General features: G+C 46.1%; 1 protein-coding gene across 1 annotated transcript; it reads right to left on the minus strand.

Annotated features, from left to right (window-relative positions):
* Window positions 1–1,212: 1,212 nt before the first annotated feature.
* On the minus strand, window positions 1,213–12,072 carry SERPINA11 (serpin family A member 11). Its single transcript, XM_008958253.5, has 5 exons — window positions 11,224–12,072; window positions 6,739–7,384; window positions 4,935–5,208; window positions 1,685–1,832; window positions 1,213–1,416 (listed from the first exon to the last, which is right to left on the minus strand). The coding sequence occupies exons 2-5, from the start codon at window positions 7,379–7,381 to the stop codon at window positions 1,213–1,215; spliced, it is 1,269 nt and encodes a 422-aa protein (XP_008956501.3). The 5' UTR covers window positions 7,382–7,384; window positions 11,224–12,072.
* Between the last annotated feature and the right edge of the window lie 290 nt (window positions 12,073–12,362).

Consider the following 12,362-nt stretch of genomic DNA (forward strand, 5'->3'; position numbering starts at 1 on the left):
CACTCACTCCATGGGGACCCAAAGCCTCCAGCCTTTTATCTCTGAACACCTCTCTAGCACTACCTTCCACCATGACCCTACCTGAACTTTCCATGGCTGCAAAGCTGGTTTTCTCTCATTTTATTGGGGCATACCTTTTCCTCTCTTTACCCATTGCTTTTGCCGATCGCATCTCTCCCCTGCCCTCTCCCAGACTATCCTACCCTTTTCTCTTTACTTAAAGCTTACCTGGTCTTCAGGATCTGAGCCTCACCTCCTTGGAGTAGGGTCAGGGGTTTCCACCACTGTAGCACTTTCTGGGATGGCTCCTTCCTAGACATGCACCACCTATATCCTACCCCGCTGCGTGTCTGGGCACGGAGTTCATTGTAGTGATGGGTATTGTCATCCAAGTGGTACACACATGCAGCTGGGCATCTCTCTGCTTCCCCACTACTTTCAAATGAATGCCTCTTGGAGGGGCACACATGGAAGAGTAGCCTTTTGATCTCTAATGGAGGCTGCATCACAATTGAATATGGCCCCCAATTCACCCCGCTGACCCTGCCCTATGTCCATCATCCCTCCCGGCCATGTTTGCCTTCCTGCTTTCTTTGGTCTCCGTGTTGCCCTGGGCTTTGACACGCTGTTCTTGCTGTTTGAACTTGACCTCCCTCCAGGTTGACCCGTGATTATGCCAGCCCATCTGCACACCTGCTTTTCTACATGGGCTGTAATTTGGAGCCCTGACACAGGTCCAACCTCCTCTTGAGGGGATCTAGCCCCTGATGTCTGGGCAATGACATTTTAGGACAACCTCTCTTGTCTGTACAGCCCATATCGGCCACTGTGAAGGGAAAGACTGGCTTACTCCTGCTGATGCCCCCTGTGTTTTTCACTATGACCCTTACCCAAAGGATGCTCAACAAATATCTACAATGGTGGCAGCAGCAGTGGACATCTCCTGGGAGGCTGTAACATGAGGGTCGTTCTCATCTTCAACTTTCTAAGCACAACTAACACCAGATTTGGGACAATTGTGAATGAGTGGCTAGAAGCTGTTCCTCCCTTGTAAGGATTGCTCCTTAGTGTTCACAGAACCCAAGGTCAACTTTATTAGAATCTTGGCACACTGATTAACTGAACCACATAGCAGCCCCAGGATGCAGGCTGGTTCTGGCCTATCTGTTTGGTCCAGGACGAGATAAGATAACTCCTGGCCTCCCACCATGGTTACCCTGCAACTGGGTTGACAACTTTTCCCAGGAAGAGTAAGCTCTGGGTGGTGACCTCCCAAAGGAGCAAGAGGAAAGGCCTGTTGAAGTGGACATGTGGGTCTGACATGGTGTTCAGAGATGGGGGCTGGGAGAGGAGGCCTGAAGCAGCCCCGGCCTCGGTCCCCTTCTCACTCATGTCCACCATCGCCTTGTGTGACACCTAGAGGACAAGAGGGGATGAAGACAGCATCAGTTTGGGGGCCTTCAAGGGGAAGACACTGTATTCCTGCCATGAAGAATAGCAGGGACCTAAGGAAGGGGAGGTAGAGAAGGAAAAGCCCATGAAGAGATGCCTTAAAGACTGTGGTATTAAATAGTCTGCATAGGACAAAGAACAGGGAACTTGACTTTTAAATGTCCCACATGCCAAAGGAGAAACCTCCTACCTACCCCCACCTGCCCACAAACATCCATGTTCACCACTTTACCTTGGAGATGGTTTTGTTGAGCTGCCCAGTGACTCCTGAGAAGTCAGCTTCTAAGTTGAGTATGTTGGTGAGACCAATTTGGGGAAGTATGTCTTCCAGGTTATATGTTCCAGAAATTGAAAACCTTGGCAAGTGCAAATCCAACAGACTGGAGAGAGAAACAGACAGAGAAATGGTGCTCTCTTGTTAATATGTGCCACTCTTGCTCTGTCTGTTGGCAGCCTGAGCCATGGGAGAGAGGCATTTCCCAGCGTGAGAAGCAACCAGTCTTCCCATGACACTGTTCACTATGGCGGACCATGCCACTACCCATACCCACAGCTCCCTTCTCTTTGGACCTCCTGGAATATCTTGTGGCTGGATCTGAGAGGACTCCAGGCACAGCTACCTGTCTTTGTCATCTTCATCACATTTATAGAGGGCTTTCTAGGTGTCAGATATTGGCTATGTTTTTTCAAGGCTGAACTGATGGAATCCAAATTATGACCACATAAGGTAAATACCGTCAACATCTTCCCACTTCCGTATCTGATGCATCAGCAAGTTCTGTTGGCTCAGCTTCTGAACTAGGTCCTAAATCCACCTCCTGGCATCCCCTAATACAAGCAGCCATTGTCTCTCACCCATTTCCACTTCAGGTTCCTCTAGTGTTAAATGGCATGGTGATGCCCCCTCTTTGGGGCTGTTGTGAGGATCTGATGGGAGATCATGTGTGTTGGGCATAGGGCACAAATGAACTCCTGCTTCTGTGTTTGGAGCATCTTTACCATCTGATTGCCACATTTCCCTGGGTTAAGTTCAGAAATTTCTTTGGATCCACAGCAAATCTGCCCTTTCTCTCTGGGGTTATTCTTCTTTATAATTATGGTTTGACAGCTACCCAGGCACCTGAAAGCATGACTAGTTCATAACCAACTTGAACACTTCTGCCTCAGAAAATCGAATTCAGGTTAGAGAATCGTGGCTGGTTTGACTCCTGGGCAATATGAGGGTCTGGATGCCTAATTGAAGTAGGAGGACATCTAGGGCTATTTGACAAGTTTCCCATAGGCAGCACTTGGGTGGGAAGCAAGACCCGCGCCAGTTGGCTGGGGGGTGGAATAGAGTCTAGTGGGGCAGGGGTCTGACAGACAGCCCAAAACACAGTGGATATTTAACAACTGTGAATGAATACATACACGAATGGTGTGCCAGGAAGTGCAGTTCCCGTTGGCAAGCTAACCTGCCTCACATCTGAATGGAGTGAAACATGGCAGAGTCTGAAGTTCTTATATCTAAAAGCCCCTAAAAATGGATACTAAGATATTGTAACTCTCTGGCACAAGGAATATCTGAGATTTAGAGGAGTAACTTGGGTCAGTTTTGCTTTTAGAATGTCAGAGTGGGAAGAAGTCAAACCAAACCCTCCCTGAGGGAAAATCTACTGGTCTAGAAGAGTCTATGGCACTCCCTTCTGTGATGGGGGCAAGGAGAAGGCTCACCCCAAAGGAGCCAGGGACTATGGGGCTGAAATTAGCAACTGACTAGAGCCGTGGAGCTTCATGGACAACAGGAATAATCTCTTAAATCCTGGCCTCTCCCCTTGGCCCGTGCCTCTTATTTGGTGCTTTAATCTCTGCCCAAACACAAAATGCCTTCTCTATCCCTGGTACCTCAGTGTGAATGGGGTGCTGAGAGAAGCCACCTTTGGATATGTGGGGTGGCTGGTGCCTCCCAGGTTGTGGTGGATTCAAGATGACCGTCAAAAGGTGGCATCTATACACCCTCCCCTTGAATCTGGGTGGGCTGTGCACCACCCAGCCATTGGCTCTCCAACCACCCATTGGCTCTGCCACCAATACAATGTGGCAGAAATGCCACTGTGCTGATTTCCGGGCCTAGGCGTTACCAGAGTGGTAGCTTTCATTTCCTGCCTTTGAAATATTCTCTCTTGGAGACCCTAGCTGCCATATACCAGTATTAACTATGCTGATCTGCTGAACCTGAGCTAGCCTCATGGAGACACTACATGCAGAGAGAGATGCCTGCCAGCCTTAATCTCTTCCAGCCAGCCCAGCACAGGCACCAGACACATAAGTGAAGAGAGTTCAGTGGCTTCAGCTCCAGCTGCCACCTACCCCAACACATGAAAACTGCCCAGCTGAGCCCAGTTAACCCATAGAACCAAGGAAGTGATTGTCTTAAGTCATTCGGTTTTGGGGTGGCTTGTTATGCAGCAAGCAGTAAGTAGAACTAAGTACCAGATTTCATCTCAGAGTACCCTATAAAAGAAGATGCACCCCCAAGAAGGTATTAGCTGGTGAAGGGGGTCTAGAGAAACTAGAAAAAGCTGAAGTTGCTGTGATAAAACTACAAACCATAAAGCAAGTGAGATGGGAAATAGTTTAGAGATCACATAAAACAGGAACTTTAATGTTTACAATGTTCTTAATATTTAATTTTTTAAACATGTTTTAATTAAAATAGAAGCACCCTTTAACAATATAATGATAATAATAATTTTTTATTAGAGATAGGATCTAGCTTTGTTGCCCAGACTGGAGTGCAGTGGCACAATCATAGCTCACTGTAACCTCAAATTCCTGGGCTCAGGTGATCCTCTTTCCTCATCCTCCCGGGTAGTTGGGACTATAGGCATGCATCAACATGTCCAGCTATATATGTTTTTTTCATTTTGCATAGAGGCAGGGTCTTGCTATGTTGCCCAAGCTAGTCTCAAACTCCTGGCCTCAAGTAATCCTCTCACCTTGGCCTCCCAAAGCACTGGGATTGTAGGTCTGAGCTGCTGCACCCAGCCATGATTATTTTTCACTGTCTCTGATCTGATTTTTTTTGCTGTACTTAACCACCTTCTGTTCCTTCTGTTAGTGAATTGTTATGGGAGGGTGTGGTGGGGAGAGAGGAAAGCAAGAGGAAAGGAGATGGGGATCAGACAGACACCAGGAAGTATAATAACAGTCAATGCCTGGTGAGCACTTCTTATGCTCCACATACCAGTCTAAGTTCTATGTTCTCTATGGGTAGAAACTCAATGAATCTACTGAGCAACCCAATGAGGCAGGTATCATGTTCTTAGTTTTACAGTAGAGGCCCAAAAAAGGTGAGAAAATTGCCAAGATCACACAGTTAGTAAAGGACAAGATGGTGAGCCTAATCGAGATGGATGTTGGGCTTTTGCAGCTGGAGTTGATCAAGACCTGCTGGGGTTCTTGAGCAAGGTCAGCCAGCATCCTTCTGCTGTGACACTTACCTGGGCAGGAGCAATTGGCCCCATTTTCTCAGGGTCTGTGGCTGCAGAGCAGCCTCCACCTGCTTCATTTTCCCCGGGTCAGGGAGGACCAGCAGCGCCAAGGCATTTCCTCTGTATTCTATCTGGAGGACGGTGCAAGCCAAATCCTGGTCATAGAGGAATCTGTGCATTTCCTTTTGGTGCATCATGGGGACCTGGAGAGAAGTCCTCTCATCCACAAAGAAACTTTCCTGCTTCTGGGTCTGGTAGCGACTGAAAGGGTGCTTCCACTTGGCTTAGGACACAAAACCCATAAGGCCATGAGAACTCTTTTCAAGAGAGCAACTCTGGGTAGACACACACAAAACCACAGTTCCTCTTGGCTATGCAAGTATATGACAAAAAATGTGGAATGGTTACAGAGCCAGGAGACCAGAATTTAGGCCTGGCTCAGTCTCTAGGACAAGTCACCAGTGTTTGAGCAATAACAGCCTATGATTTTGTTCCATTTCAGAGGAACTTAGCTTCTAACAAGCCAAAAGGTATTTTTCCATCTACTAAGCACCTTCCATGTGTTAGACATTATCTCTTTAAATTGTCATAAAAATTAATAAGAAATAAGTATTATTCCCATATCAGGGATGATCAAACTGAGTCTTTGTGAATTTATTTAAACATACTAATTTGCAGAGCTGGGATGACTGACTGAGCAGCTCAGATTGCTTGCAAACACTGAATTAATCCTTCTCAACCAAACTGCCTCTAGACAACAACCTTCTACAGAGACGCTCAAGAGCTCCTTCCTTCACTCACCCACCCCAACTCCCTAATCTTCAAACTGAAAAAGGAAAAAGAATTCAATTAATAAAATGTCATGCATTAGGCAAAAGCCCATTAAGATGTAGTTAGAAATGCAGAATTTTGGGGTCATGGTTACATTCACACGTGTAGTATCTTCTCTCTTACTTCTTATAAATCTGTCCCCACAAACACCTCTTGCAAGCACTCTGGTCTTGATAACAAGAGAACTGGGTCATCCTGTTCTACATACCCACACCCAATCAATGACCAAGTATTGCTGATTCTACCTCCAAAACCACAACTTTATTCAAGGCCACCGTGCTACTTACTTTGGGCCACTATGAAAACCTCCCAACTTGTCTCTCCTCTCTCACCCTTTCTCCCTTCCAAACCACCTTCCAAATTGTAGCCAGTTTGAGCTTCCTAAACATATGTAATCCTGTCACTTCACATTTAAAAGTCTTTGGCAATTCTAAGGTTCCCTGAATAAAGCTGGGAGCCCTCAACCTGGCCCTGTTTCCCTCTGCATTGCAACTCTTGGTTTCTTCCTATTATTCTGCTATTGTGTTTGATGTTCTATCCCAACTAAATTTGTTTCAGTTCTTTGAAAATGCAATGATATCTCTTTTCCCTGGACCTTTAGATATGCTGGTTTTTTTCAGCCTGAACCCTCTTTGCCCCACCTCTCCCAAGCTTCTTCACCTGAGTGGATACTACTCACTCTCATGTCTTAGCTTGGGTGGCTGTTTTACCAGGAAGTTTCTCAAGTCTGGATGGGTGTCTCTTTTGGGAACTCTGTGGCACCCAATGCCTACGCAAGGACAGCATCACCATCCCACTGAGTTATTTTGCATCTGCACTTATTTCCAACCCACATGGACTGTGGCTACGCAAGGGTGGGAAAGCTCTATCTTATTCATAGATTTCCCCAAGTGGTTAGCAAAGAACCTATTAGCTGGCTCTCTGCTGTAAGAGCATTTACTTGCAGAGGCGGTGGCAATAATTCTGTCTGAGCAAGCCTCACCTTTGAAGAAGATGTAATTGGCAAGAACCATGAACGTGTCCTGGCTGAACTCCGGGAGGCAGTCCACGACTTGCCCGTATGTTTGCCTTCTCAAATAGTCATTAATCTGCCTCCCAGTTGTAACAGAATCTGTGAAGTTGGCAGAAAAAGCAAAAGCTCCATAAAGCTCCTTGATGCTGTCCAAATAGTGCTGCCGAGGCTTTAGTCGCTTGTCTAGGAACAGAGAGTTTCCTACTTTTAGTTCGAGTTTGGGGCTGGGCAGGGTAAGGGTGTGGAGGAGGCTCCGGAAGCCCTGGTGGATGTCGGCTTCAGGGGTTTCTGTGAGGTTGAATCCCAGGCCCTCCAGGATCAGAGCTGAGGTGTTAGCTTGGGCCCCAAGAGAGAGCAGGGCCAGGGTGGTGGAGATGCTCACTGGCGAGAAGAAGATGTTTCCAGGGGCGTCTGCTGCCAGCTCTTTATACAAACGCAAAGCAAAATTGGTAATGGTGGGTGTGATTCTGTGGTAGGCGGGGGCTGGCTCTGAGAGCTGATGCCTGGGGGGTTGAGGCCCCTGCAGACTTTTATCTCCATGGGCAAGAAGGGGCTGACAGTGGACAGAGGCCAGGATCCCTGTTCCCAGTAGCCAAAGCCAAGCTGGACCCATTCTCTGAAAACAAGAGGGTGAACATGTCACTTTTCTCCATAAATAATGTCATGATTCTCTATTGCTCATACCACAAATCCCACCTTCACAATGTGCCCCACAGGGCTGCCATGAGGGGCACTGAAGAAGACAAGGCTGTGGATGATTAGGATTCTGGACACTTTCCTCCGAGGCTTCAGTGAAGGTAGCAACCCTTTATCTGCTTTACATATAGTAGGTTTCTAACATTTTGTTGAGTAAAAGTCTCTGGACTATAAAACAATAGCAATAACGACAACAACAATGGCAACTCCTGGCCAGGCATGTTGGCTCACACCTATAATCTCGGCAGTTTGGGAGGCTGAGGTGGGAGGATCGCTTGAGCCCAGGAGTTTGAGACCAGGCTGGGCAACATAGGGAGACCCCCTCTACAAAATGTTTTTAAAAATTAGCTGGGTGTGGTGGCATGTTCCTGTAGTCGCTGAGGTGGGAGAATCGCTTGGGCCTGGGGGGTCTAGGCTGCAGTGAGCTGTGATTGTACCACTGCACTCCAGCCTGGACGACAGAGTGAGAACCTGTTTTAAAAACAACCACCACCACAACAGCAAAACAACTTCCATAGTCTAGCCTCCCTCCCTCTTTTTTCTTTCTTTCTTTCTTTCTTTCTTTCTTTCTTTCTTTCTTTCTTTCTTTCTTTCTTTCTCTTTCTTTCTTTCTCTTTCTTTCTTTCTTTCCTTCCTTCCTTCTTCCTTCCTTCCCTTTTCTTTCTTCTCTCCAGTCATTCTTTCAATCATTCATTAACTTTCAAGTATCTGCCTGGTCCAAGAGGTAGCTAGGTCCTCAGTATTTAGTGGGGAAAGAAGTAAACAAAATTTCAGATTTCCTAGAGTTAAGGGTTTAATTGACACTAGCTTAGGTGACACTCAATAGCTATATCTGTGATGACAAATTGAGAAGAACATGCTTGGAGCAAATGTCCTGGCCACACTGCCAGTGATATTAGGCCTCCCTCACATCCAGCATGGCTATTGACTATGATCCTGCCCATTGGAAAGGAAAGGATGATGTCCAAAGCCTCGGTCAGGCCCCAAGAGAAAGAAGAGTGCCCTCCCCCTTTCCAGTCGTTCATTAGCTGGAGTGGCGATGTGAGGATCGGCCATCTGGATGTGTGGATGAAGACAGCCCAGGAGTGGGGAGCAAAGTAGCAGGACTGATGGAGCCTAGAGGAGCGATGAGAGAGAGCAACTCTGTCTCCATGTCTCTGTCCAGCCTCTGATATCTGGGATGCCTCTTGTCACAAGCAGAGGCTGAAACCTCTCTATTTTTTTTTATTGCCTCAGGGCTGTGGGGATGATATCTGTTACGTGCTGAATTGTACCTGCCCGAAATTCATATGCTGAAGCCTAGACACCTAGTATCTCCAGATATGATCTTGTTTGGAAATAGGGTCATTGGAGATGTAATCAGTTAAGATGAGGTCATTAGAGCAGGCTCCTAATCCAATATGACTGATGTCTTTACAAGAAGGAGCAATTTGGACACAGACAACACACAGGGAGAATGCCATGTGAAGATGAAGGCAGAGATCAGGGTGATGCTTCTACAAGCCGAGGAAAGCGAAAGATGGCCAGCAAACTAGGAGAGAGGCAAAGCTAGGAAAGGAGCCTGGAGCAGATTCTCCTTCACAGCCTCAGAAGGCACCAACCCTGTCAACCCCTTGATCTTGGACTTCTAACCTCCAGAACTGTGAGTCAAAAATTTCTGTTGTTTAAGCTGCCTGGCATGTAGTATTTATTAAGATAGCCCTTGCAAACTAATGTGATATCTCTTGTGCTTTATTTTAAGTTACAAAATGTGCCAGAAGGGCCTTTATTCCACTTCCAGGGGATCAAAGTGGTACAGGAGCAGGAAGACCCCTTGTTTTAGGGCTGGGAATGCAGCCTGAGCTGGAGGGGGAACTGCAGTGCAAACAGGGTTGTCTCTACTCACCCTGCCCAATGTTCCATGCTCTCCTTTCCCTTTCAGTCCCATCCCCCCACCCTACACCCATCTTCAGGTTCTTGCAGAAGACTCATGACCACATTGCTACTGGGACCCTCCCAAATCTTGATTTTCTCAGTAAGGAAGGCAGCCTTCTCTTCTCCCTTCAAATCCAACTCTTCCACCATTCCATTCATTGCACAGCAGCTGTGCACTGCTGACCACCTCTATCACTCCTCATCAGTTTGTCCTGATAACATTTGTGTCTTAACTGGCACCTTTAATAATTTTTTGCCTAAACCAATGACTTCTGTATCAATTGCAAATGCTGCGACAGTGAAAGAGAGATTATATTTTTGCAAATGGGTTTGTAGCCCCTGGTGCCCTAAGTAGCCTGCCAAACGACAAAGGCCAGGTGTCAGGAGGGACGAATGTGGTCTCATTATCTGCTATGTTGAAATGCGTTTGCTGGTCAAAGTACTGTGGGCACGCCCCCAAGGCTACGTCCTCCCTTTCTCCAGCACACTGTGGGTTCACTTAATGACAGCCCCAGTGAACTCCCAATGTGGGTTCACTTAATGACAGCTTCCATACACTTCAGATTTTCTTTTGATCGAAAATTTGGAAGATGCAAATCAATTTAAAAATTGTTCTACCCCTGGGTAAAATAAAGTGCCTGTAATGAAACTATTTCTGGCTTATTCTTTTTATCCCATTGAACTCAGCACCATTTTCTACTCCACTGCACCCCAGGGACTCCCTGACTTGCAAATGACCTATTTCCCAAAGGGGATTCAATTGTAAATGAGGGGGCCTTGGAATCAAGGCTGTGCAGTAACTCACTGCCTCATACTGTGCAAAAGCAGCTGTCTGAAACTCAGTGTCTCCCTTTGCAAAATGCAAATGATATTGCCCACCTCCTGGGTGTGGGGCCATTTCGGGATTATACGACAGTCAATGTACAAAGCTCCAGGCATGCCGAAAGTACTCAATGGCAATTTTTTTCCCTTTCTATCAAGCCTGGGGTAATGATGCCCAATTCATTTATTAATTCCTCTTCCAGAAAGATCCCAGAGGAAAATTAAGAACTATATTCGTGAAGTATAATATTCTCACTTATTAAGGGTTTATGAAGTGATAGGATATTACATGCATTGTAACACTGGCTCCTGACAAAGGCAAGGGGAGGGCTGTGTGTAAAGGAGATAGAGGTGACATTTTGGATCAGCTCAATGCCTGGTGGAGGGGTGCTGCTGGAGTTTAGTTGGGGAACAGCTGGGCTCCCGAAAGCTCTTGAAACACCCAGAATAGTCACATTCAATGAAGAGTGGTCCTGCCCAAATACCGGTAGTGCCCTTGTTGAGAAACACTTGCTTTGTCTTATTTAATTTAATCCTTATGAGAACCTCAAAGCACAGGGATTATTAGCCCTACTGTACACAGGGAACGACTGATGCAGGGTTAGGACAAGCCTCCTGGTGAGAGCAGGAGCAAGACTCAGATTCCAGACCAGAGCTCCTAAGCACCCTTTTCACAGGACAGCTTCTAGTAAATTTGCTGCAGCATCATTGTCATTGTGCTTTGGGTTGTATTGTTTCATTTTCTTGTCTAACTGGCAGGAATATTTGGGATTCTTCTCTCAAAATTCTTGAAGTTTTCCATAAAAGGAGATTGAAAACCTGAAGTCTCTCCTTTAAGACTCAGAGGGAGTACATGGTTGCATTTCTTCTTCAGGGACTTACTTCTCCCATCCTTACCACCAAAGCCAGGAACGAACACACACACACACACACACACACACACACAGAGACAGAGAGAGAGAGAGAAGGGAGTGAGGCAGTTGCTGCCCCTGCCCTCATTTTGGGCACAGGCAAAGTACTTACAGAGCAAAGGCACTGAGCGGGGGCCCAGGTCTTCAGCACTGCATCACCTCTACCCACAGGAAAATGGTGTTTGAAGATCACAGCAACCTGGTCAATATTTGTCAGGTCAATTCTGGGAACTGGTATGAAGACAATGCACAGCAAACAGGAAGGGCTCTTTTTTTTCAAAGTATCTGCCCTGACTGCCTGTCCCACAAACAAATGGTGGATTGTGACTTAAGCCCAGGCTCGCTTTGAGAATATTCTGATGCTGGCAGCAGGTGGTGGTGTGGTTGTGGCTGTTGCCTGTGTCTGTGGTTGTATGATCCAGGCTGTATTCTTTTTTTTTCTAACTTTTTTATTTCCATAGGTTTTGGGGGAACAGGTGGTATTTGGTTACATGAGTAAGTTCCTTAGTGGTAATTTGCAAGATTTTGATGCACTCATCACCCAAGCAGTATACACTCAACCCCCAATATGTAGTCTTTCATCCCTTACCCCCCTCCCACCCTTTCTCTCGAGTCCCCGAAGTCCATTGTATCATTCTTATGTCTTCCCATCCTCATAGCTTAGCTCCACTTATGAGTGAGAACATACGATGTTTGGTTTTCCATTCCTGAGTTACTTCACTTAGAATAATAGTCTCAAGGTCCACACAGGCTGCTGTGAATGCAATTAATTCGTTCCTTTTTATGGCTGAGTAGTATTCCATCATATATATATACACCACAGTTTTTTTATCCACTCATTGATTGATGGGTATTTGGGTTGGTTCCACAATCTTGCAATTGCAAATTGTGCTGCTGTAAACATGTGTGTGCAAGTATCTTTTTCATACAATGACTTCTTTTCCTCTGGGTAGATACCCAGTACTGGGATTGCTGGATGAAATGGTAGTTCTACTTTTAGTTCTTTAAGGAATCTGCACACCGTTTTCCATAGGGGTTGTACTAGTTTACATTCCCACCAGCAGTGCAGAAATGTTCCCTTTTCACCACATCCACGCCAACGTCTATTATTTTTTGATTATGGCCATTCTTGCAGGAGTAAGGTGATATCACACTGTGGTTTTGATTTGCATTTCCCTGATCATTAGTAATGTTTAGCATTTTTTCTTATATTTGTTGGCCATTTGTATGTCTTCTTTTGAGAACTGTCTA

This window comes from Pan paniscus, chromosome 15 (genome assembly GCF_029289425.2).
Source record: "Pan paniscus chromosome 15, NHGRI_mPanPan1-v2.0_pri, whole genome shotgun sequence".
Classification (NCBI taxonomy): Eukaryota; Metazoa; Chordata; class Mammalia; order Primates; family Hominidae; genus Pan; species Pan paniscus.